At 45.2% G+C, this 27516-nt stretch overlaps 1 protein-coding gene across 1 annotated transcript; it reads left to right on the top strand.

Annotated features, from left to right (window-relative positions):
* The first annotated feature begins 198 nt into the window (after positions 1–198).
* foxo1a (forkhead box O1 a) lies at positions 199–27516 on the top strand. The gene is made up of 3 exons (XM_047593455.1): positions 199–2501; positions 22346–22537; positions 22900–27516. Exons 1-3 carry the CDS (start codon positions 1863–1865, stop codon positions 24085–24087), a joined length of 2019 nt encoding a protein of 672 aa, XP_047449411.1. The 5' UTR covers positions 199–1862; the 3' UTR covers positions 24088–27516.

Raw genomic sequence — 27516 nt, 5'->3', positions numbered from 1 at the left:
TTATGTTTCTCACTGATGATATTTGTCATCTGTCTCGCACACACATCAAGTTTAAGATCTTCTCACTGATTATCACAGATGTGAAACGAAAAACTGAGACTTGCATTTCTTTCACTAGTTCACGGTGGTTGGTTTTCGGGTGTGTTCTGAATCATCAGACTTTCAAAATCAGCATTATTTCTGTATTAGTTTCCTGACTGACTGTAAGGACATTGGATTCTAAAATATGTAGACACTTAGTGGAATCTATGCTTCTTTCTTCCACACAGTGTTCCCACTCATTCATTAAATGCCGCTCATTTTATGAGAAAGAGTTATTTTGACTTAACCAAAATGGCCGTGGGTAATCCAGTGACTCCTCCAGCGTAACATATCCATGCAGTGGGACAGGGCACCATCACTCCAATGTGAGTGAAAGCTGCAGCTTTTCCAGTCACATGAGGGTGCCCAGCAGACGTGCGGTTTGGACAGTCAGTCGGAAGTTTTCTTGACGTTCCACATCTTATCTCGATTTCCACAGTTCCCCTTAACTGATATTTCTAAATTGCATTTTGGATGGTGCAATTCTTATAGCAATTCTTAATCCACAGTTGTTAAGAGTCAGCACAACTTTTGCTATGTTGGAAGATTGCTCACACTCAGAACTGTCATCAGTGACAGTTCATGGTGACAGCTCTTGACCGTGGCCTTCTTTACAATTGGAGCAGTGCACACAGTGTACACAGATCAGGCATAACATTATAACCGCCATCCTATTATTGTGCAGGTGTCCCTTGTACGTCCAAAACAGTGGGACTCCTCAGAGAATGGACATGGGCCTTCTGCATGTGCTACTGGTGTGTCTGGCAACACAATGTTATTGGTGATTTTTTTTTTTTTTTTTTTTTTAGGTCTATGCGGGTGGTATATGTCTAAGAACACCCACGTGAATGCCAGGTCCAGACGTTTCCCAGCAGAACATTGAATTGTCACAAGATGGTCAATGTGTCAGTGTGACAGTGTGGTAACAATGTGGTCCTGTCAGTGGTTATAATGTTGTGGCTGATCTTTGCATGCCTCTGTTACCGCTGCTGTTGCATTGACTTGTTTTCACCTTAAAAATAAAGCAAATGTGCAATTTGTTCAGGCGTGGCCAACATTCTTACATACAACTGTATTTAACCCTAAATAATGAATGGTTTGAGGCAGCAAAAGGTAAAAATTAAATTCATTTTACATAAAAAATAACAATATTTAAGGGAAAAGCCATGGATATAACTTGATGTGTAATTTATAAAATGATATGTTGCTTTGATTGTGAAATGAAGAGATCGCTGTCAGAGACATATTCAATTCTTGGTTTTCTCACAGAGAAAGTAAGTGATTTATTTTATTTTTTTTTTCCCAGCAACTCTTTCGATGCTTTTCATTGGCCCTCCTCGGCTGTCAGTCAGAAAGTGGGCGGGTTCATCTGACAGCGATACTTCCAGTAAGTCCTCACATGCTGAACAACACAGAGTCAACAGGCTGTACGAGGCGCACACGGAACATCACTACGACTGGATGACAAAAACAAACCCGCGGGTCAACACACTGTGGGCACCTATCTAACTTTACTTCACTCTGAAGGCCTTTTTTCCCCCCCAGAAACGCACTTTTTTATTGCTGTCAGTTCAGATTTTATTTTTTATTTTTTTGCTTTTTTTTTTTTTTTTACCGGCTTGGGATGTGACTTTCTGTGCAGACTTTGCGCCCAGGAGGAGCACCGATTTCGCCGGCCAGATTGATCGCTCACACATTTCAAAGCCGAAGTTGCGACTTAATCTGAGGGGCGACCACATTTACATGACATTGTGACACTTTCTTTCGCTTACCTCTCGACCATGGCGGAAGCGGCCCAGCAGCCACACCTGGTGGAAATCGACCCGGATTTCGAACCCCTGTCGCGGCCCCGGTCGTGCACTTGGCCCTTGCCCCGGCCGGAGTTCATCAACCCGGGCGACTCCAACACATCCTCGCCGGTGCCGTCTGTGAAGCAGGAGCCCTCCGGCAACGAGTTCATCAGCAACCTGAGCCTGCTGGAGGAGACCGAGGACTTCGCGGAGCAGAAGCCCGTCATCCTCTGCTCTGATTTCCAGTGTCAGGAGAACTGCGTCCACCAGCAACCTCCACAGCAGCATCAGCAACAACAGCAACAGCAGCAGCAGCAGCAGCAGCAGCAGCATCAGCAACACCCGAACCCGCAACTCCCGCATCAGCAGCAGGTGCCTCTCCTCTCCACCCCGGTGGGCTCGTCGTCCTCGGCGGCCGCGGCCGCCGCTGCCGCCGCCGCTGCCCAGAGGAAGAGCAGCTCCTCCCGGCGAAACGCATGGGGGAATATGTCATATGCAGACCTCATAACCAAAGCTATCGAAAGTTCTCCGGAGAACCGATTAACTCTGTCTCAGATTTATGACTGGATGGTGAAGAGTGTGCCTTATTTCAAGGACAAAGGAGACAGCAACAGCTCTGCTGGATGGAAGGTAGGGGTGCCCCCTTCTCGCTCTTCTCATTTTGATACTTTCTTATTCCTGGAGGTGGTGTTTCTGTACTGAATGGGTGCTTGAATGTGGTGTCTGACGGCTTACAAGGGAGACAAAAGTCACTTCTTGTTCGGAGTTATCCAGTGCGGGAGTTTTGTTTGTGGCAGTCCAGAGTGGGTTCACATTGTGCTTCACACTCCGTTCTGATCTCCCGTGGTATCTGTGGAGGTGGTACTGTCATACCCCCTCCAGGGATTTCTGGCTCGTCTGTGACGTTTAATAGTCACTTTTATTGTGACCACAATGCTTTTTGGTCGGTGCTGTTTATCCGTTCTTTATCTCCATCACCTACATCTTCATCTTCTGCAGGGACTTGTGCTAATATTTGCTGTGCGTGCTTACTTTTTTTTTTTTTTTTTTTTTTTCCACAAACGTTGACGAACGCATGAGGAGTTAAGGAGTGTTAATCATTTGCTCCCATCCACGGTCACGTGAAACCATGTCTCTGTTCAACGTTATCCATCCAGTTCACGGCAATTTAGTAATCCGACCAATTGCAACCATCACCTTAAACAGTCATCTGACTTCTCCCTGCAGTATGTGATGAGTCTCCTGACTCAACAGAGTTCTCCTTCTCCTTGGCTTATTGCTCTCCTCAATGTACTATTCATAAAGTGCTTCTGACTTAGTAAGGCTGAGGCAGCTCTTTTCGCTCGGCTCTTCTTTAGAATAAAATCTTGTAGACCAGGCCTTATATACGTTGTAAGGAGATACCAGGGGTGTTCATGTGTCCTAGAAACTGTCCAAAACATTACACAAGAAGGGACTTAAAGTTTCTGATGTGGCGTGCGACAGGCCCTCCCTCTGAACGCTATTGAAGGGCGTAGACCTCCCTTTGGAGACACATTTCAGTGGTGTCTGACAATAAATTAATGACAGTCTACTCACTCAGCAGGAAATCATATTGAGCCTGTAGCCCCACAGAGAGAGATTTATTACGGCTTCCCACTCTTAAAGTTCTGTCTGGGTTGCCGGTGAGATTTAAAGGATTTGTAGCGGGAGTATTTCTTTTCTTTTCCTCTTTCTTTTCCTTTTCTGTTGTCTCCCCCTGTCAGAGCAGGCCCCCGTGTTTGAGTCATGTGCCGAGAGATGACACATTCACGACGGTCACAAACGCTGGAGAGATTTTCTTTTTTTAGTTCTCTTTCTGAATCTGACACACACACACACACAAACACACACACACGGCCTGTGATGTGTTTTACGGATTATCGCTTTGTGTTCAAGCCGAGTTGAGTCCAGTTTTCAGAAAACACCCTGCTAAATGCTCGTCCGTTAGACCTCACTGTTGACAAAAAAATAAATAAATGTTTAGCCGTCAAATGTAGTGCCAATCAAGTCAAATTAAATGAGAGTGGAAAAACCCCTTGTGGAATACACACAGTAAACACAGCAGGTACCGGACAGATGTGTTGCTAGGGTGGCGATATTGTCCTAAAAGCAATTTCTGCCCTTCATTAAGTCATCATCCGCATTCGTACTTTGAAAGGTTCCACGTCTGTGCTGCTCTGTGCCTTTGTTTTGATTTGTACTCGGAGGGATTTTAACATAAAATTAAATTTCATGAACAATCTTCTTAATTAAAACTAACCCTTTGAGTGTTATCTGTTATTTTTACCATGTCTTTTTTTTTGTTGCTGCAAGAGCAAATGGGTTTTCCAGTGAGCAGTGAATGACACTCATCTCTGATGATGGTTAATTAATTAAACACAATTAAGGAGGATGCGTTTGTGTTTGAAATTAAAAACCGTACCCAGTTAGAGAATCAATAAGGCCCACGGTTACCTGCAGGGTCTGAGGTTGGCATGTGTCAACGGAGAGAATAACGCTTCCTTTCGTTTCATTTATGTGCTGTTTTTGATGAGGTGTCAGACTTCTCATTCGATCACATGATCGTCAGCTGTGCCTCTAGTGCCCCATGGAGTGTGAGTGACACCTGTGGCCAACACTTTCTGAGTGATTCTCACAGGTTACACTGTAATTTAAAAGTTATTATGTAGCAGAGACCAGTTAAGGCAAGCCGCTGCGGGTTAATCGGCCCCAGCATCATTATCTACCGCGGTTGATCATTTACATTAAAGCCCGGAGCAGAGGCTCGGTGACAAAGGCCGGACACGTCTGCGCGTCTTCATTAGTACGGCCAGATAAACAGTCGAGGTCGTCGCCGCCATTCTTCGCGTTTCACGTGTGGTTGGTGGCTCGGAGAGAGGGGGTTTCTCAGCAAGCGCCTGGGCTCGCTGCTTACCCTGCCACGTTGGGGGGGTGTAAACTGAGTGATACTGTGGGAAAGCAAAGTGCCATTCACTGCTGCGAGGGGAGTATATTCATAGAGCTCGGAGGGGGGAGGGTGTCTCACATTGTCTTTTTCAGAGCAAGATCACTTAGAAGGCGGGACGGCCTTGAGAGAGAGGACGCCTCTGCAGCGAAGATGATGATGTGAAATTTAAATTTTGCGGCGTAGCTGCTTCTGCTGTTGGATTTTGATGGAAATGAATGAATCAGTTTTTAAGTTTTTTATTGTCCCGCGTCAGGTCTAAAAAAAAGATATTTCTCAGTATGGCAGAAAACGACGCTCTCAGAATTAGACGGTCTGTGGTTTATGGAAGTTTTGGGTTGATTCACTGGTTCTCTAAGTCAAAGGGTAAAGTTCTTCTTTTGTTTTGTAATATGCAGATCTCGATGACAGAAGTCACAACGCGAGTACTTTGTGTCTAGGAAGCTGTGGTAGCTTAACACCTTCAGATATTGCCTGTAAGTCTTTCTTGATCCCATCAAGGACCATTTCTCCACACGACTCCCTCCGAGCAGGCGTGGCTTCACCAAAGAGAACCGCCGGCGTCACGTGATGTTTTCATTAATCCGTGATTAAGGCTGTCTGCCGTGTAATTGTTTGACGGCGAGATTGTTTCGCCGATCCTCCGCAGTCGGTCGTGTCTGAGCTGAGTCATGGCAGCCTCCACACTTCTCGGGCCGTCTGTGGCCGCGCGAGCTTCGAGGACAGTTGTGCCAGGTGGGACCGGCTTGGACGAGCGGACTGGACGCTGGCCCTGGCACAGGACGCCGTCCAACAGGAAGGGGAACAGATGGCACAAATGATGTGTCACCAAACCGCTCTGCAGAGCAGGTTATTTATTTCTGATATGTTCCACGCCCCTGCAGGTCGTCCGCGCTTTTCAAAGCATTCCGCTAATGCATGTACTCGCGGTATTTCAAACAGTGTTTCGCAAACCTAGCGTGCATTAACACAGTACAAGATATACAAAACGCATGCTTGCATACCTGCCAGAAAATGTGTTGTTTCTTGTATTTCTCTACTATGCGTACGTCACCACAGAATAAATATTTGCTTCCAGCTGATGGAGCTGGACGGCTCAGGTACACTTTGATGTCGGCATTCGAGATCAGTTCGGCCGTAGGTTGTCTCTGTACACGGAGCTCTCTTGACCTGACATTCTTCAGCCCACGCTGGTAAACACTCCCACAGATCTCAAAACAAACTGTGCCGGAGCAGACAAACACGTAGGCCCGAGCAGGTTGTACAGCAAGCGACACGAGGGTCATTACCATGTAAATGCCCCCATTGACTTCGATCCCCCTTTAGTCTGACTGTAAACACCGTGGATAACACAGAGGGGGGAGACCCGGACGGGCTGCGGAGCAGAGTGGGGATAACCAAGTCGTGGCTGGTGACCGAAGATTTGTGTTCTTTTAATTGAGTTACAGCGAGTCCAGCCCTCAAGGCTCCAGAATGGCTATGTTGGTTTCAAAGATTTAAGGAAACTGAAACTCCACGTTTCATATTGACCGTAGCAAGTATAAAACATACCAACCGTTTCCCGTTTTTCAGACACAACTGTATAAATGTGGACTTTTCAACGTCGTGAGTGACACACACCGAGCAGATGGTCGGCCATTTGCAGGATTCTGGCGATGTATCATACTCTGAGTGGCTGACCGGCTTAGTGACGAAAGTAAACAGAGCAACAAAGTTCGAGTTCATTCATCTAGAATGAATTACTGAACAAGTGTGACTCATAATGGGGCCACATCTGTAGTCGGTTTGTAGCTCCTCATCGCTTCCGAGCTCATCGTAACTCTTCTGGTTTCAAAGACAAAACGCAGACTACTGCCACCTGCTGGTGCCAAGAATTAGCTGCACAACGTGTGCCAGCTAGCTGTTAGCTGTAGCTTTTGTTGTATGTTCCCAGTGTGACTTTTCGTTGCAGACAGCATAAAGACGGAACAGCTTCGCAACAGTGAAGCCAAACCAAGTAGAGCTCTCCCTGGTGGCCACACGAAACACTAAAATACAATCATCAAACTGTATTTTTCCAGGATGGTTTCGGTCATTTCAGGGTCACTTTAGGGTCACTTTAGATACTTGATATAAAACTGATGCATGTTCAAGTGTCAGTTGTTTGGGTAACTTTCATTTTAGTTGTCGTGCAGTATAGGACATAATGGTGACAACCAGTTGCCATGCCAGTGGCTCCATAAAGCATGCCGCGGGGCCGTGAGAGCTGTAAAAATGAAATAAAAGATAAAAGTACAGTAAACAGTACTAAAATAATAAATTAAAATAGTTCAGGGTCCAGTCCAAAGAAGTGGGGGCGCGTTGTCTACATTTAGATACGGTCCACGGTCCAAACTTTTAGTTTCTTTCTGCCTCTTGAGCATAATATCTCAGAGGCACCTTGAGGAAAATTCTGAAATATTCTCTTTGACTCAAAGAAGAACTGAGTTCACTTTGGTGGTTGAAGGTCAAAGCCGCTGTGACCTCAGTCGTATCTCAAAATGTCACATGAATGTCCAGAAGAACGAAATGATGACGGTTTAGGTTCTTACTTTAACTGTGGCATTTTGCAGAAACACTGCACATAGAAGTCTTTAATTCCATTGTTTAAGTGTACGCAATATATGTTCTGACCAAAATATGAGAACAAAGTGATGCCTAAATACTTTCTCTCCATTCTTACTGTAAACTTGTAGATTTATAACACCGCCTGCATTTGTTTATTACCAACCAAAAGGAATGCCACCGTGTTATCAGTAGTTTCTGCTGACTGTGTTGTCCCACTAAAGCCGACTCTATTTTAATTGGACTTTAGAGCTACATTTTGTTTATTTATTTTTATTTTTTATTTTTTGGTATTAGCTTCAGCTCTTATCATTAGCAGAGGTGTGCATAATTGCTGCGTGTTATTTCCCACAAACCTCTGGGATTATGGCGTGAACGAATGAAAGAAGCTGAGAGTTAAGGTGTTCTAATCCGGGGCTCAAAGCCGGCCGTACTTTATCGCCAGCCGCAGACTGTTTGTTTCTCTGGGTCTGAATGTGTATTACTCGTACAGAGATAGAACAGCGGTCCTCCTGTTTCTGCTGGTACGAAACGCACATGCACACATGCACACATGCACACACTTCCCCCTTAACCCCCCTCGAGGCAGCGGAGGAGTCCAACCTTGGCATTGCCCCAAGACATGAGGGGCAGCTGTGTTTCTCAGGCAAAGAGCTGAAGGAGCTCTCCTCACCCTCCTCCCCATTTCCTGCCTACGCCGCCTGCCTCTCCATTCCTGGTTCTCTGCCTCGGCACAAAGCGGGCCACACTTGGTGTTTTGAAAGTTTGCCCCCTCCCTCCCTCCCTCCCTCCGCCCGCCACACAGTCAAACCCCAAGGAGTTAACAGCTTACTGTGTTCACAGAAGAAAAAAAAAAAAAAAAGAAGAAGAAGAAGAAAAGAATCAGAGATAAAGAAAAGAGAGCGGAGCAGAGAATGCTCTAGGTTCAGTCTGGGTGACACTTGTTAGGAGTTGCATAACAAGACATTTACTGGAATCAGGGAGCCGCAGGCCAAAGTCTGGTGCCACTGGTTAGTCAGCGGAACTGTGAGGCACTGTGTTAGAGATATGTGGGACGATGGTCTCGTGTGTGTGTGTGTGTGTGTGTGTGTGTGTGTGTGTGTGTGTGTGTGTGTGTGTGTGTATGTGTGCGTGTGCACATAACCTGGGCCTCATAATTAAAGCCCTGCTGCTGGCAGATGCACAGACACGATGGCAGACAGACAGACGGGCCGACACAGGGAACATTCCAGCACAGGCTTTTATATCTTTTTTTTTCTTTCTTTTTTTTTTTTTATTATTGTGCCGTGATATTTTGCCTTTCCTTTTACTCCCCAGCTGATTTTAATCCAGTGTCTCCTTACCTCCTGGTCCCCTTCACTTTTCCGTACTTGGCTTTGAAGTGCTGATTCACCGTAGCTGGCACGGCAGGGGTGTTAAAAAGCAGCTGTGAGTTCTGATGAATACTAGCCCGATCTGTCTGGGACTTTTCACTCTACAATTATTTCCATTTTTAGTCGAAATCCAGTCGCAAAACGCTTATCAAAGCTCCGAAAAAATCGAAGGTGACATTCAGTCTCTAATGCTGTAAATTTGCAGTTTTTTTTTGGACTGAACGACCGATTGTTTTAGCACAAGCTGGTTCACTTGTTTTGGTGGTTTTGGCAGAGCGTGGTAGAAAATGTGATGCCGTGATGATGTAACTGTGCTCATCCGCACCGCACCGATTGAGCAACAGCGAAACTAGTAGCCCCGCAGATTATTTCACAATGTCATGTTTTCCTTCTGTCCTGCTCCACATTTGTTTACCTCCCAGCCCGCGGCACCGGTGCCAGGATTACTCTCTGTTGTCCCGCGTTCTCCGTCTTTACCGAGAAACATTTCGTTAATCAAACCTTGGCAGACTGAAATAATAAACTGGCAGGAAAGCGGATCAGCGGCGCGCACGGTCTCTCGGGGTGCCTGCGTGTGGCACACGGGGTTTTTTATTTATGGCCGTTCTGCAGCTATGAGGTCAACCCAGTTTAACCTCAAATAAATATCGACGATTGACCCCGTGCGGTGTTTTATACTTTATTGCACCAGGATGTGTTTTCATCAACCTCATGTCCTCAAAACGTGCAGACTTTAAAGAGGAGGAGGGATTTCTGTTTCTCCACACAACAGAACGAGAAACTTATTAGATGCATAAAAAATAACTGTCATAGACCAAAAGTGGAAGATTAGAAATATCGTATATACGTTATTATCCACAAAAAAATACAACTCAGAGTTCAGAAAACGCAAAAAAAGATTTACCTGCTGGAACCAAATTTGAATGAACTCAACTCAGCTTGTTTTATTCTCTCTTACTGTAAAGCAGTGTTTCACCTGAACTAGTGACTAATATCTGACTTTCAGTGATGTCCTCAACCTCTGCTGGTGACATAAATTGTGTACAGCTGGTAACTTCGCACTTACTGAGCGCTTATCTCACTGGAAAAGACACTGGAAAATCCCTTGAAGTGCCCTTTTCGTTTTGTGAACTCAAACAAATCGTGCCAAATGTGAGCATGGGTGTTTCCACCCACCTCAGACGCTGGCATCACGCAGCCCTGCGGCGTGCCCGCCAGAGGTTTGTTTTGACAGTTCTTTTTTTTTTTTTTTTTTTTTGTTTCTGGCCGTGGCCCAGAGGGCAGATCGTTCAGCGAGCGTAGAGTTTGGTAACTGCACAGTTAGTGACCGTAAGTGATCTACAGTAGACCGACCAGTTCAGCCGTGCCCTCGCAGGTTTGTATTACGCTAGAGTTGTAAGTATGGAGTTGAAATCCAGTGCCGTTGTCAGGTAAACAGTCATTTAGGATGAGTCAGGATGTTTTGTTTTTCTGTGGTCTGGTAGTAGTGGGACGCGAGCACGTGATCTTTTGTTTTGGCAGTGGGTCTGCCCAGACATGGCAGTTTGTTTCACAGAAAGGGCTGTCGCTCTCTGGATGCTATCGCGGCTTCTCATCGGTTTGTAGAAAGTTGGAAAAATCTCCTGTGGGGTTAACAGGAAGACCTCAGCGCTCTTTTATGGTGTGAGAAGAGGAACCGCTGTATGGATTCTAAATAATTTCACCATTCAAATGAGAAGTGAAAGCACCCTGCGCTTCTTCACATGTGAAAAATGTGTTGTCCCATCCATTCCGCGCAGCCTGCGTGCATGTGTGTGTATGTGTGAGAACCGGCTGCAGACACACAAGGAGCGAGCAGAGGAACACTTTTTATGGGACCTCTCACTGCCGAGGGCCCCAAACCACAGGCATTACCCAGACCCACATTGTTGTGCAATTCCTGCCCTGAAGCGATTATGCACGGTGCCTGTCAGACTGGCCCGGCATTATCACACCATCACACATTCATTCAGGCCGTCTATCACATACATGAACGCCCACTGGAGCAACAGGGCCGGCTGGCATGGGTGGAAATTAAAATCCACACTTAAACATGAAGTGGCTGATGGCGGGCCTCTGTTGTCACGGGAACTAATAGTTTGCTTTCGAGGCCAAAGTGCGCTCGCCGGGCCGCCCTCGGGAGTGTTCGCTTCAGGGGTTTTGCAACTTTATCTTTGCACTATACGTCAAAATGGTGTAGCAGAGGTTACCAGCAGTAAGGTTTCACTTGACATTAACTAGCACTCGCTGCACACTTCGATTTTTTTGTTTCCAACCTGAGCGTGGGATGCTGTTTTATCAAAATGACTGATATGTGCGACAGACATGATGTCGTTTTCCTGAGAGTACTTATATGCGTAATGCGTGCCCCGTCTGCGGTACTGTTGGGTGAATGCACTGTACAGTCTGCGGGTAATGTCTCTATTCTCCATGGTGGAAATGAAGCTGTCCTGGTCAGGCTGATCCGATGTGTAACCACATGTGGACTCACTTTTCTCCCAGTGATTCATTCACATTCAGAATCAAGTAATTGATAAAAATCTTTGGTAACCATCCAGCAGCACATTGTCCCCTGGAAAATATTTGACACGTCAATGTGTTTCTTTTAGTATTAGCACAGCGTACACCTAAGTCTTTTTCTTCTGTTCTCTGCAAGAAGTAATATTGGAGCTGAGATACCCGCTATTCATTTCACGCTGCACAGACTCAAGTGATATTTTAAGCTGACACATGTGGCCTGCTGCATAAATAACCTAATCTGTAAAAAAAAAAAAAAAAAAAAATCTATTATCTCGGTCTTCTTCCACCTGCCTCGTCTGCCTTTTAAGAGATGCAAATTTCAGCCTGTGACTGACAGGATGTAGGTGCTTTGAAAGCGGTACAAGGTATGCAGCGGCGCGGTGGTGATGTCAGCAGGAGAGGAAGCAACACTGAGTGCGATGCCAGATTCTGCAGCTTCTTCCTCTTCCAGCGTTTCCGTCATTTTTATTTATTTATTTATTTATTTTCTCTCTCTCTCTCATTCTTCCTCTTAGCCCCTCTCAGAGCCGGGAAGTGAATCAGGGTTATTGCTCACCATTCCTCCGTATAAACACGCACGCCGAGGCTCCTCTGTGGGTCACACTTGACGTACAGTAATCCCCTCAACAATGTTGTCTAGACTTCAGTGAAATGGAGTCAAAGTAAAAGCTGAAGTAAGACGTACTCGTGCGCGCTGATGCCAGCTCGATAATGGCCCCTCGGACTTGGACGCCAAGTCCAGGTCTGGGCTAGCTTCCGCTGCCTCTCGTAAACACGTATGACCAAATAAAGTTTTTATACTAATATCAATCTAGTTTCGCTTTTACGCGCAAACTGAACCTTGACAACCTTTCGATCATCACCTTTCCTGGATATGTGCGCGATCACGGGTATACGTAGCCATAACAGCGCTGCAACACACTTCTGTTGACTGCACGCGCTGAATGTGCACCTTCTAATGTCACTGGTGTAAGAGCAACAAGGCCGAATCAGAAGGACACTGCTGATAAATGAAAGAAAAAAACAACTTTGTGTAAGTAAGCGTATGGAGGATATCTTCTTGACATTACCATGAAAAATGAACACACTTGATAATAGTTGTCCTGCTCCTCCTGCCGGGTTATACAGCACAGAGTTTACTGTCAAGCACACACATATGTATATATATATATATATATATTTTTTATGTGTCACTGCTATTTCCTTTTCAGAGGCAGCAGCCCATTAAACAACTACTTTGTGATGAAAGGAATAATGGTTCCCCCGCGCCTCATAAGGCTTCTTTTGTCTGTTTCTTTGTCTTGGAGACAGTTATGAGGCATGACTCATGGTAATTTTTAGACCTGGAAAACAGGTAAGTGCGTTTGCGGCCTCACAGAGGTGTCGGCGTAGTGTACACGCTGCTTTGTGGACATCAGGAATGGAAATAGTTATTTGTCAGTGGTAGCGGTTTATTAAAAAGTTGGGATGGGAGAAGCACTCAGATCTTAACAAATGTGTAAAAGTAGAAACACCAGAGTTTAAAACTACCTTTACCAAGTTTTAAATATTATCATCAAAGGATACTTTACCTTCACCTACGGACACCACTTTTGGTGGCTGTATGTGAAGGCTCTTTCATAGTACTGTGGGACATAGACGCCATAACCTACCACCAGCGCCAGTGCGAGCCATTTATACTTGTGCGCTCGTCAGTTTGGCTAAAGTTGGTGTCTCGGAACCTCCTCAGTTAACCTTTCCTCCGTGTGCTCCATCTTTATGGAAGATGGAGATGGAGAAGCGGCTGGAAATACTAAAGCGGGAACACGCTACTAGCAAACGGACCAATCACATCAGGCTGAGGTGTTACGGTCTGCCCGGGGGTTGCCGTGTGCTCTGCTCTGTCGCCGTAGCTACGCGTAAAATTGACGCAGCAGTCTAAGCCGTCGGTTAGACTGTTGAATATTGACTAGTGATGCATTTAAACAGTGAAGCTGGAAGAAGTTGGTCTGATATTACTTAAATTTGTATCTTTTTGGTGGTTTAATTTCCTGTCCTGATCCTCTGTACACTGACAGACTCTGTAGTGGAGTGGGAGAAAATAGCATAATATTAAAAAGCTCAGGAAAAGTGGAAGTATCTTATACTGAAGTACCTAAGTAAATTTACTCCTACGTTACACGCTGATGATATCTTTTCGTTTTCAGTGCTCAAAAGGAAGCTCTGGTGCTGCAGAGTTTCACTTTAGCAGGTATCAAAACGCCCATTCTTTCCCTTACATAATGCTCATGAAACCTGTAGGACTGACGAAGAGCGCAGTAGGGCTGGGTTTAAGATTTTCCACTTCGCGGTGACCTCCGTTTTTCAAGATCTCATATTGATAATCTGCATTTGCAGTTTCCTGCATCGTCTCGTTAGAAATCTCACAGTGATCCACGTATGAGGGAAATCTGAATCATGGCAGACGCCACAACTCTGATGCTATGTCTTATTGTATTCAAATGAATTAGGATACTCAATGGGGCGATAGCCAGCCCTAGTATTTCAAAGATACGTCACTGTTATCAAGTGTGCCAGTGAGAAATCCTCTCGACTCTGTAGCTCGGATAAATGCTGAGATAAATGGAGATCTGTGACTGCAGTCTCTGGGATATCCCATGTTTGCCAGCTTGAGATGGGGTAACAAGTGTGTAAATATAACCCCCCAGCACACTCCGTCCATCCAGCGGTGGGTCAGGCCTACGGACGCAGGCCGCCACACAGGCACCCAGCAGTGGTCCACACACTGCATCTTTATCCAGGCCAGAGCAGGCAGCGGCCCAGCCCCGGTGGCTCGGCCGATCAGAGGCAAAAAATATCCCCCCTTCCACAGACACAGCTCTGTGCATTTACAGACTCGCATTGTGTTGCACATAGCAACACATGCACATATTTTAGCATGGCAAGCTTAGCCAGCACAACCCGGTCCCTGTCTATGCACACGGGCTGCGTGCTGCTTAAGTCTGAGTCAGGAAATAAGCGAGCGCAAGAGAGAGGACAACATGTAAACACCGAGCTCTGGTTGCCGTTAACGGGCTGCCGGGACGTTATTTCCCGAGCGTAAACAACATATGTTATATATGTAATGCGGATCATTCAATTAGTCTGCTATCAGAGCAAACAACATGTAGGTTAGACTTGTGGAGTCCAACGTAAATGTTTTTTCTTTCAGTTACTTTACAGATTGAACAGCTCCTCTCCTGGGCCACTGTTTTAGAAGTGACTCGCCCATAGAAGTGGTTCCAGTCAAACTCCCGTTTGGGTGAAATGAAAACCTGCTCGGTTTTCCCAGTCGTCCACCTCTTTGACCGTTTGACTCGTTCATGACATAGTTTAAGGTTTGAATGTCACTCTCTTGCTTATTCAGGCAAGATTTCTTTGACATAACTCAAGTCCAAATGGCCGAGTGGGCCAAACCAGAGGAAATAGCTGATGATTTATCATGCTCTGACCAGGTTCTGTTTGTTTTATGAGGGCAAATCTTAAGTGGGAAACTGTTTCTAAGATGTACAGTAAGAGCTTTATCCACCATTGTAATCCTGCTGGAAAAGCCTACCTGGACAAGGCCCCACGCTTTCCTTTTTCCTCTTGTTTTGCCCACTCAGACTACCGAGTTTTGATTAGGAAGTTAGGGCTCTTGAACCCGCTGTTTTCTCCAGCTGGTCCCCTGCTTTGCACCTACCAGGGTCTCGCTTTGCATACAGTCATCAGTGGGATCAGTATCAGGCCTGGCCAGCTCTTTCCTGTGCGGATACAATGCAGCAGGAAGTTCGCTAATAGCCACTCTGCCATTCGTCTCACTCGCCGCTCGTCTCGCGCTGTCATACGGTGCTGAAAGATCCCGGAGCGTCAGCGGCTTCGCTGATTCTCGCCGTACGCACAAAAACCATTCTCCGGCTATTTGTCATTTGTCTGCAGCGGCTGTGAGAGCGATCAATCTTCAGCTTAACCAATCAGCATCCACTCTGGCTTCTGTTTGTGTGTGTGCGTGTGTGTGTGTTTGGGGGGGTGGTTGGGGATAGACTGGTCGGTTGCGCCGAGATTGCTCGCAGAGGATTGTGAAAAGGCGATCCTGCCAAGAGGCCAGTCAGTAAATACATTTGCAGACAGATTTGCTCCTGCATGACTTGCGTTTTCTGGCTTTCCATCGGCACTTTATGATGGCCATACTCACCATCTGACAATTACCATATTTTAAAACTCAACTTTCCTGGAAGTCATAGACTGATACTTAAGCTCGTAGAAATCTAAAGTTAATTTAAGGAGCTGCACACTGAGCTCTCTGTCTGGGCCGCCTCTTTCCCAAATTGATTGATTGGAAGTTGACGTCAAGGTTTTTTTGTGTGTGTGTGTGTGTGTGTGTGTGCCATGTCAAGACATTAGGCGAGGGGTGAGGGGTTGGGGGGGGGGGGGCGACCTATTTCTGGCACAAACCATAACCCAGGGTCAGTTTCCATTTTTAATGCGAGACTTTTTTTTTTTCCTTCTAAAAAAGAAATAGCGGCAAAACAGATTTTCTTTTTATATCGCCGCTAACAAGTGTCACATTTATGCTTCCCTGACCGGGTGCAACCCGAGGCGCTGTGCCGTGCAGCTCGCTGCTACGCAACATTAATAACAACAATCATTTCCTTTTTCTCCAGACTGTTTAAACCCAGGGTGTAAATAATATAGAAGGCCCAGGGCTTTGCATTTCCTGTGCTGCTCTGCTCTACTTTTTTTTTTTTTATTTCCACAGCCTTTTATGATCATTGCTTTATTGACTCTAGCAAATAGGTCAGTGATTATCACCGGTCAGTTCAGTATTGGTGCTGATGATAACCTATCAAAGTGCAAACACATGAAGTCATCACAGTCTGTTCAGATTGCTTTGTGAAAGTGTATTGCTTTATTTTTTATTTTGCAAGTGTGTGTGTGTGTGTGTGTGAGAGAGAGAGGCTGACAGAAAGAGATTTATTGTTTGTGGCAAAGTGTAGGCGTGGCCATATTTTCATATTGATTGATGTAGAGGATTATCACAGTGTGAATTTATTGCCATTCATGAGGAAGGATACGCATTTAAACACTGTTAACACTGAATGGAACATCAGGGCTTAGTGTTTCGTGCACAATGGATTCCTAAATCAGTCCAAATCAAATAAACTTTCTTTTTTAATTGATGCTTGTATAAGTTTCTTGGCTGGCATCCTGGTATACCATGTAAGCCGCTGCAATATATTTAATTGCCAGGTAATTATTTACAAAAAATAAACTCCACTTCCGCAACCACAGGCCTGATTCCTACCACAGACGGATTAACAAGAAAAGAAAGATGATACTGCAAATCTTTGCTTTCTATCTACGCGGTGTTAAATTTAGTTCCATTTTTGTCCTCACACTCGTGTCACCTTCGTGTCTTGCAGGCAGATACTGCGACTCTGTGAATGTTCTGTGCCTCATCTTGTTACACCAGTAGCTTCGTGTACCTTGATGCACCCGAAGAACCTGCAGAGACTCTGGTGCATTTTGGTGTCAGAATGAATCTAAAGCACCTTGTCAGTGCAATGTGTGTACAGCTAATTCCATAAAACTGGAGACCTCTGCTTTTTTGTACAATGTTTCTATTAGAGCGAAATGTGATATGCACTGAAAACCTATTAGAACCTGTATCGGCCTCTGGATTACATAATGAATAATACACAGAGAGGAGTAGCCTCGCTGCAAGAGTATATTTTGAGCGGTAGTGTACTGTCACTTGTTGCTTTCACACCTGGGGCTATGTGCACAGCCCCGCGCTGTTGTCGAGCGGGCAGACATGCTGAGCTGGTGTTAGGTTAATAACTGGTTTACACCTTTTTCTGTCCTAACCACAGTGCTCTAACTGAGGCAGACTCAGCACAAACCTTCAGACATGACAGAGCTGCAGCTTCAGAGCTACTTATTTAGGTGGTCAGAAGTGGTGCAGGTTATCTGCAGACATTACGCACGAAATAGGTAGTTACAGTGCACAAGAACACACCTACGGGTAAGGCTGAAATTTGGGTAACAAAAGTTTAATATGCCTGTTCAGGACAGCACCGTTTCTCTAATGAGTTCAGTGGAAATGTTGCAGGGAAACCACACATTTTTCACTTTCATCTGTTCCATATCTCTGGTAAATGTGTGCGAAGCTATAAATGCTGGCGTGTGAGATCATACCTGCTGCACGCTTTCAGTCAGTGAGGAGAGCGTTGCTGCTCTATAGCTGTACGGGCTTTGCAGCTGAGGTTTCACTTGTGGCTTCACTTGATTCAAAGCAGCACTGCGTGTAGGTGGTGTTGCACTCCTCTGGGGATTTTTTCATTAGACGAGTTTGACATTTGAGCAGCTCTGAGAGCGTCAGCAGCTCCTCGGTCAGTGTGCCAGCATCTGTTTGGCACACGCTCTCTCTGCAGGTACCAGTCTGCCGTGGGTGAGGAAAAGGAGGGAAACAGGTTGAGGTAGAGGGGGGAGGCGGGAGGGGAAAAAAGTGAGGGAATTGGATGAGAAGAGAAGACGAAGTGACAAATAGGAAGAGGAGACGTCAATAAAAGAGAGGGGAGTGAAAACGAGAGGATGACGTGAAAGGACAAAGAAGATGAGAGGAGGAGGGGGGGATAAAGGAAGATGAAAGGAGTAGGGAAGAGGTGACAGAAGGCAAGGCGAGAAAGAGAAGACGTCAAAGGAGGGAGAGGAGTGCTGAGGCGAAGGAGAGAAGCAGGGAAAGGGTGATGTGCTGAACAGTGTGGCCTTTCAGTAGTGCTGCCAGTGAGTTTAAATCAGCACAGTGTGTTCTTTACTGATCCAAGCCCACTCTGTCACACACAACCCTTTCTCTATGTCTTAAACAGCCCGCACTCAAAACACATTCTCCTGCACTCACACCACCCAGACGCCCATACTGCAGCCACTTGTTGAGTCATGACATATCCAGTATGTAATTCAGTTCCAGCGGTCACACGATAAAGTGACCATTTATTTAATGGATATAGTGTGACATCAGGCATTAGCGCCTGTTGCTAAACTTAACCTCTTTTGGCAGCGGGGGCGAGGGGGGGGGGGGGGGGGGGGGGGGGGGGGAGGAATTTGCGGTGTCCACTTGGCCCGTGAGTCTGCGGCTTCGCATTCCATGCCTTTTTCTCCGCTCGCCGACCGCCATGTTTCCTGTGAGACAGGAAGTCAGCTCTGTTTCCTGTCACAGTCCTCTTTCATGTGGTCACTTCCTTGTGTTTTGCCAGTGCTTGCTCTGTGCTTGTTGACTCCGAGAACCGAGGTGGTGCTCCTGATGGCGGGTTCGGGAACAGCAGAGAAAAGCTTCTTTATTATTTGCGGCCACATGAGCGGTCGTGTCAGAGTCGAGTTTCCCCTCAGCACGAATAAGATTTTAATCTCTGTTAACTGCCCCGAGGGTCCACAAGGTAAGGCTCAGCTAAAAAGACAGACTAAATCAGGAATAGCTCCAAAACTTTCTGGTCCAGGGCTCCGTGACTTTCGAGAAACGATTCCCAGCGTGAGTAACATTGGTGCTGCTACTGTACTTGATTAATTTGTGATAAACCAAAGGAGAACTAAAAACAAAGATCCCACTGAACTAATTCCGCAACCCCTTGGCTACAACTGCGCAAGAGTTTATAGAACTCGAGGGCAGTGCTTTTGCAGTGGGAGACCGGGGATGCCTCCAGGTATGTCCCACCAGAAGCAGGCCTCAGGGTCGACCCAGGACGAGATGGAGGCCTGGACCTGGACCCGGATAAGCGGGAGAAGACAGACGGAGTTTATAGAAGTACACATATTCTACATAAGGTTTAGTAAAAATAGTACCATTCGGATAACCAAAGTTTTTCCAAAATGTGTTTTTACCTCTTGGGTAAAGGTGGAAATACCCCTGATTTCCACTGCTATGTCCACAGAGTTCAACCACACTATCTGGACTGCACATCATCAAATGTAACCATTGTGCACAATATAAAATACATAAAATTATCCTCATATGGCACAGTGAAGCGCTTCCACACAGCTGCTGTGCACGCAGGAAACTCCCCAGGTCAAGTCACCAAGGCATTGTGTTGATATTATTTTGAGCTAGCTTTTTTTTCCATCACTTATTTTTGTGGGAAGAACAAAAAATAACTTTTTTTTTTTTCAAGACAGTGTTATTGTCATATTTTTTTACACAGCTCAAGATAGGACCGTCCTCCAGCAACCGTAATCAGAGTTCACTTCTGTGAAATTGTGGGTTTTGTAACCTTGCTGAGGAATGTTGATTGTGATGGCTGCCTGGCTGGGAATCCTGCCTTTACTGTTTCCTAAGAGATACTAACAAGTTGGCTGTGATTACAATTGAACTTTGCACACAGTGATTAGCTGGAATGCTTAGATTCCTGTGTACTGCAGCCAGAGATATCTCAGTGTCACATACGGACTCGGGATCCAAAAGAAACAAACTGTTAATGTGTAAAAAAAAAAAAAAAAAAAAAAAAATCCAAGATAATAATAATAATGAAAAAAAGATTGTGTGCACAGTGAGCTAAATAATAGATATTAACGCAGAGAGGCTTTCATTCATACGCGTGCCTCTGTGGTGGATGACTGCGCGCTCACATGCGTGTGTTCATCCCCAATAGCGTGTGTTTTCAAACCACTATATCGTTGGCTGCAGTGCAGTGAGCTACAAAAATCAAAACCATACAGTGCTGCTGTTTGTCGTGCTGCCATTCCACTAAAAACACGAGCTGGCACTCCGTGTCTCTCTCTAACTCGCACACACACACACACACACACACACACACACACACACACACACACACAGAGCGGGAGACGAGGCTTTTCCATTGGCCCCACCAGACACCGTCAGCCACACTCCCCACACGGCACACAGAGTTCTGCCGAGTTCTGGTATTTCCCATCAGAGCAGTTTTTATGACCCTTCACTTATACTCCCTCTGTTGCATCGATACTTTTCAACTACTTTTAAAGCATTCTTGATCATCGCACCCTGCATTTTAACCGTGACATAAGCCAAAGAAGAAACCAGAGTCGCCGAATTGGAGACTTTAGCTGCGAGTTTCTCCTTCCTGTCATCAGGATGATATAGGGCTGTAACAGGACATCCCGGCGTCTGTGCACACATTGCAGTCATTCCTTATTGCAGCACGACTGAAATCAGCAGCACTCTCAGCAGCAGTCATGGGAAAGAGAGGCTCATGACCAGACTTTACTCCTCGCCTTTTGTCATAGCTACCGATGTGCAGGAGGTGGAGGAGGAGGAAGAGGAGGAAGAGGGGGAGGAGGGGGAGGGGGAGAAAAGCATTTGCTAGGCTAATCAGGGAAGGGCTGTCATGTACCTCAGATCATGCAAACTAGTCCAAGACTATTGGCTGAGGCAGTCGGGTCATTTGATTCAGAGGTAATTACATTCATTCAGGCCCTCATGTGCCCTAGAGACCGGGGTTAGGGAAGGAGAGGGGAGGAAAAGTAAGGAGCAAAAATAGAAAAGGAGAAAGGGAAATTAAAGATGACATTATGCTCGAAAACGTAAGGCAGAAGTTAGGGCACATTAATGATGTTTGATTAAAGGAAAATATAATCGGGTAGTTGCATAATTGGTTTTTCTTTTTGAAAGTTTGTGGAAATTATTCCGAGTGAGATCACGAGGATTGTTACAGAAGTTACGGACTTTGAAAGATACTGGGATTCAGCAGCTGGAGTGAGCACCGGGGGTCTTATAAACGTTGCTATCAAGTTGCATTATGGGAAAGGATGGGATGCAGTGTTTTTTTTAAAAGCTGGGCTTGTTTTAACCGTCTGTTTACTCTGGTTGGAATCGTTGGCAAAAAAAAAGAGAAAAAAAAAGAATTTGAGCGTCATATTACAAATAGGTATTTTTAAACACATCCTTCACTATTTAGTGAAGAAATGTGTCCTCTAGGAACAAAAACAAAAACAAAAGAGTTGTTCCACAGTTTGGACCGAGGCCCAATCTCAGAGCCCGGCATGGGGAGAGACGGTAGAGATGAAGAGAAGCAGAGGTGAAGGCAGAGCAGAGGGCAGACTGTGAACCAGATGTGAAGTGGTGACTCACAGCAGGAACAGCCTTGATGACGTTAGCCACTGTGCATGCTAAGCTCTGTGTGTGTGCGAGCGCGCGCGTGTTTGCGTGTCGGGAGTTCCAGCCTTTCTTCCAAAACAACAAACTTTACACATTCGCAGTAACGTCTGGGCAAAGCTCATTACTTTGACGTTAAGGCCTGGGCGCACAATGGAAGCGCAAATTACTCTCTGAGGGTGAATGGTCACTCTAACAACGGTTTAATTTTGAAAATCACAACAGGCTGAGAGACGGATTTTGAAGCTCCGCCGCTACAGTAGCAGTTCCAGTAAAGCAGGAGCGAAGCGGTGTCTCTCCGTCCGCGGTGCAGACATTTGCCCAATATTCTCGCTCTTTTGTTTGCCCTGTTTTTATAACGCTTCACTTGCTTCCTGCACAAAAATTAGTTTTTCCACTGGTGGTGTCACTAAGCAACGTTGGAGCGCGGCATTAATGTGTCTGTAAGGAGGAAAGATTAGTCTGTTTCCTCCCTTTGATTTTTGTGCTGGTTTAGACAAGACACACATTCAGGTGGAATGCGACTTCACAATGGGCCTCTCTGTTTTTGTACAGTATATTTGGAGCAAAAGTGTGTCCGCAGTTTAGTCTTTGCCGTGTGCAGGATGTCGTGCTCGTGGAGTAAACTAACTCCTAACTAATCTATTGTGTGTGGGCTCATGTAAACACACATTTTTTTTTTTTTTTGAGCAGCATTAGATTGTTGAGTGACCTTAAATTTTTTCTCTCACTAAGCCGAGCGTGTTTTTAAATAGAGCCACCTGTAGGGATGGATTTGCACTTGTGCGATAAAGCCGATCTGGGGTGTTATGGGAAAAGGGCAAATCTCTCTGTTTGTCTGCTCCTCACCAGGCTTCTTTTTTTTCTCCTTCTTCTTCTTCTTCTCCTTCTCCAGAACTCCATTAGACACAACCTGTCCCTGCACAGCCGCTTTGTTCGAGTGCAGAACGAGGGGACGGGGAAGAGCTCGTGGTGGATGCTAAACCCGGAGGGTGGGAAGAGCGGCAAGTCCCCGAGACGCAGGGCCGCCTCCATGGACAACAACAGCAAGTTCTCAAAAAGCAGAGGAAGAGCAGCAAAGAAAAAGGTAAACTGAGGACACATGCATCGGTCTTACGCTCGGAGATAATGTGAAAGGGCTCCGAGATGACATATGTTACGGTTTGGAGTTGAATAAATACATGGAATTGAAATAATATGTGCACAACCCCTAAACATCATGATGGATGTTGTAGACTTAATATGTTACAGCTGTAAGGAATGAAAAATATATGTTGTTTCTTAAACTCTTTGTGTCTGTAAATGGATGTTTCCACCATCACATTGTGGCGCTTGGCGAGAATATATTTTGGTGTCGAGTTTCATTTCCAGTGGGTCTCTGCCCAAAGCATTTGTTAAGCTGACTGCCTCTGCATTGTTGGTTCACTGAGTCTTCTCGTCTTCCCGCAGCTGTCCCTGCAGGGCGGCCCTGATGGAGGCGCAGACAGCCCGGGCTCCTACTCAAAGTGGCCCGGCAGCCCCAACTCTCACAGCAACGACGACTACGAGGCGTGGAACAGCTTCAGGCCTCGGACCAGCTCCAACGCCAGCACCCTGAGCGGCCGCCTCTCGCCCTTCATGCCTGAGGACGACCTCGGAGAGGCGGACGTCCACATGGGCTACCCCGGGGCCCCCGGTGCGAAGATGACAGCGACTCTGCCCAGCCTCACAGAGATGACGGGCTCGCTGGGACACAGTTCCGAGAATGTCATGGAGAACCTGCTCGACAACCTGAACTTGCTCTCTCCCAAGAACTCTCAGGTGGGAGGAGGCGCGACAACCCCTGGCTCCTCCCAGTCCTCGCCCTCTTCTATGATGCAACCGAGCCCTGGGTACCCAGCTTACAGCTCCCCCAGCATGGCCTCTCAGTCTCAGCAGGAGTACCACAAGTGCGTGTATGGCCAGGCAGGAATGAACACCCTGTCACCCATGCCGCTGCAGACGCTGCCAGAGAGCAAACCCAGCTTCGGGCCCAGTATGGGCCAGTACGGCTGCACCGCTGGACTCCTGAAGGAGCTGCTGACGTCAGACACGGACCAGCACGGAGAGCTCATGCCGTCAGTGGACACCGTGGTGTCTCAGTCCAGCGGAGGCTGCATGCTGCCGCCTTACAGCAGCACCCAGCACGCGGCCAAACTCATGGTGGGAGGAAACGGTCACCCTCACGGCCTCTCTCACACTCACCCCCATAATGTGCACAGTCAGGCCCCGGCCTCATCACCAGCCATGAACGGCCGCTTGCTCATGTCCCTGAGCTACAACGGGGGCAGCTCACGTTTGCCCGCAGCCAAAAGCCCTATGCAGATGCCTTACGGCCTCTCCGGCCACCTCAGCGGAGGGGGCATGCCCGGCGGCTTCTGTCCCCTCAACACCAACGGATACGGTCGACCGGGCCTGCTGGCACAGTCGCACCCGGAGAAGCTGCCCAGCGACCTGGACGACATGTCCATCGAGAAGTTCGAGTTTGACATGGAGACGGTCCTCCATGAAACTCTGATGGACGGAGACTCGCTGGACTTCAACTTTGAGCCCGTGGCGACCCAACAAGGTTTCCCGCACGGGGTGAAGACCACCACGCACAGCTGGGTGTCAGGATAGGGGCAGCGCTGCAGCTGCTCAGCTCACTCGTTGATGCTGTTTGGTAAAAGACACAATCAGAACTGATACGGGACTAAAATGTATCTTCAGGTGCATTCAATCCTCATCCCAACATCACCTGCAGTTCCTGCTCCATCAACATTCCTGTTTCAGAAAGTTCTTTTTAGGATCCCTTCAGCAGATTTATCAGCATTCAAGCTCCGCCGAGGACGGAATCAGGATTATTTTTTGAAATAGTCTGTACAAACAAAGTGCCAAACATTCTGCCTTAACATAAGAGCCAAACTGGAACACACCTCTCTGGTCTACCCACAAAGGTTACACAAACCGAACAGCAGCTGATACTGTAACTTTTGCAAGGGACACTGCCAACTACATCTCATCAGCCGCAGCACAATCCGAAGACGTGCACAAACTCATGCCATGCTGTTTACTGTGTGTCATCAATCAAGCTATTTCTACGTGCAAGTAATGATAATTGATTACCGCTATGGACGAATTATGACGGTAATCCGGCTCATGGGTTTGTGGACTGACATGATGGAAAAAAAAAAAAGAAAAAAAAAGAAAAAAAAAGTGAGAGATTTCTCCTCGCGTGATGTTACATAATAACTTACTTATTGCCTGAATGTACATAATGTAATCATACGGTTTGTAAAATCAGGTCTTGTCGTGTATTTTTAAAGGTTGTAAATAGTGTTTACAGAATGGAAGCAAAAATCAAGGCAGCAGAAATGAGCTCGCAGAGAGGAAAAAAAAAAAACAAAAAAAAAAACTGGATCCCGATTCTTTTAAACACGTGCTGAGAGATCTGTGCTCGAGATCAATCAGAATGTAAAATGAAAATACACTTTCTGATTTCTCGTGCGTATATATCAAGAATGTACATTAAAATGATGTAGTAGATGTTTACTAGATTTAGTATATATTTGAGGCATAAGTTATTTGTGGTTAATATAGATTTATGCTGGTGCGTAACCTGCACTCAGACATCAGAACTGTTCTGAGTCATTCGTCACTCTGAACCTTAATACCACAGGGGCCTATTTATTGTGCCTAACAAAGTAGATTGCGACTGCGGGCTTGAAGGGTTTTATATTTGTAAATGTCTACGGTCCGGAAGATACTCAAATCCAGCAGTCTTGAAGAAAAGAACGGTGATTATTTTCAGTTTCCTGCTTTCACTTTTCTGTACAAAATCAAGACCGTAACTTGTTATTGTTGAGGTTTCCCCCAACACTTGCTTTTTTTTTTTTTTTGGCGCTGTGAATGTTACAAGGTCGAGGTAGCTTGGATAAACGATATTCTCAGCGCTACTGTTGTTTTCACACCGAGGCTGAGTAAAACCATCATGCAAGAAGCTGTGAGCTACCAGCCTGTGTCCTCTCCAGCTTCGGAACTTTTTGGCGTTTTCCTTCTTCGTCTCAAATGGTTAGATTTACATTAGTGTCTGACGCTGTCGTTAAGAACAGCCCTACTGCTTTCACTCTGGCCCTCCTACCTCTGCCTATCATTATGTCTTTTTAAACATTTGATATAATGGTTACTTGTGACTTGATAGCGCCATCTTTTTTTAAACGACAGGTCGATTTTGAATTATCGCCGTTTAAACTTTCCCCCTAATAAGAAGCGCCACTAAGTGTTAAATATCGGATCGTATGTTAGCTTGTATATTTGCATTGTTCCCGACTTGCTTTCCCCACTTATTGCTGTACTAATGAGAAAAAAAGTTTCAGCCCGTCAGTGATTTATTATGCAGTCAAAAATAGCGCACAAGACTGTGGCGATCTTTGTGAAGAATCCGTCTGTGAACACGACTGCTTCTCATGAAGTCGACTGGTTTGGTGACTTGAAAAACGAAATGGCTTCTTTGACATTAGTGTCTTTCGTATGATTTACCCCGTAAAAAACTATATTAGTAGGTGATCCTGGTTTTCATTTAAAGCTGTAGTGCAGAACTTTTGTCACCTCATTTTGGTTGTAAGAGTAACTGTGCAAACACCGTCAACATGTGCTCTTATTTCAGTGCTCTCGGGTGAGAAAAAACAAAACACCAATGATAATCCATGTTAATACGTTTATTTTTTTAGATGTTTTCTTTGTTTAATCTGGTGAATGAGAAACTTTGCTCGGATGCTTAGGTAATATTTTATCTTTCCTGTCTGCCAGAGAAAGGGAATTCGTAGAACTCAGGTTACATTAGTAACCACCATCCTCCTTTCACACACATGTCACCAAAACAAAACAAAACAAACAAGAAAAAACTGATTTAAAACTTTGGTATACTGCAAAATAAAGATTTAAAGAGCACTTTTTTTTCTGACGTTAATTTTTCTGTTAAGGTTTTGCACTATAGCTTTAAGCCATCTGACAAGTGAGTTAACCTCCAACCACAGGGGAACGCTTTCAAAACACATTTTGGTTGAAGCGACATACACCCAACTAAACGGCCTGATTCAGCTGACACTGATTTTAAGTAGATAAGCAAGTATAAAAATAAATAAATAAATAAAAAAAGAGTAAAATGAAATTATTAGCATTTCAAAAGGCAGGGGAGCCATTAAAGAAGCTGCTGTTTGGCTTTGTCGCCAAGTGTTGCCTTTTCTAACCCAAACATGCCATAGTGTACTATATAGCCAAATCTGCCTTTGCAAGTGATATATTTAGCCTTTTTATTATGTGATGTGTTCAGAACTATATATATTTGTGCCGGTCACTCAAGTCAGGATGAACTGTAATGAATCCACGTAGGTTCACTCTAAAAGTTAAAGAGCTGTACTAAGTAAATTATATCTTTACATTTTTAAATGATTGAATCTATGCATTGTATTCTTAATTTTATGTTGCTATTGTTATATTTTTCTTTTTCTTTTGAACTTTTAACAGAGATATTTTATTGTAACATAGCGCTGTGAGATGTTATGGTGTCGTTGTTGTCAAAACTCTATGTTCCAGATAGTTATATGGGGGAAAAAAATGAAGTTTATTTAGAAACTAGATGATGCAGTGATTGATACGCTAAGCTTTTGTAAACTGACAATGTCGTTTTTATTGTATTCAGCTACAGTTTTTAGAAAATAGCCTCAAAAAAGCAAATTACTGAAAAAAAATGTAAAGATATATTGCATTTTTAAAATGAAAAACAATATTTATTTGTCAGAGAAGTACTGCTAAAAAAAGAAAAAAAAAATGCAGATTCTGGACCAATTTAGATATTGCACTTTTACTTATATTTTATAACAAAGGGCTCCTCGTAGCAAGAGGAAAAGTTCCCATTTCATATTTTAAAATAAAAATAATCTGTTACATTTACCTTACACAGGCAGGTATACATGATAAATTGGAAGTGTGACATGTGATTTGCAATCAATAAGTAACTTGTTCAATATTAATGTATTAAGACCTAAATAAATGTACTTCTGTGTAAAA

Source organism: Mugil cephalus, chromosome 9, assembly GCF_022458985.1.
Source record: "Mugil cephalus isolate CIBA_MC_2020 chromosome 9, CIBA_Mcephalus_1.1, whole genome shotgun sequence".
In the NCBI taxonomy this organism is placed as follows: domain Eukaryota; kingdom Metazoa; phylum Chordata; class Actinopteri; order Mugiliformes; family Mugilidae; genus Mugil; species Mugil cephalus.
This window is presented reverse-complemented; position numbering and strand designations above follow the sequence as displayed.

Excerpts from the sequence above, each read along its gene's own strand:
- foxo1a (XM_047593455.1), top strand. The coding sequence starts at position 1,863 with ATGGCGGAAGCGGCCCAGCAGCCACACCTGGTGGAAATCGACCCGGAT. Across the intron at positions 2,502-22,345 it reads ACAGCTCTGCTGGATGGAAG|AACTCCATTAGACACAACCT; the intron begins GTAGGGGTGCCC and ends CTCCTTCTCCAG. Across the intron at positions 22,538-22,899 it reads GAAGAGCAGCAAAGAAAAAG|CTGTCCCTGCAGGGCGGCCC; the intron begins GTAAACTGAGGA and ends GTCTTCCCGCAG.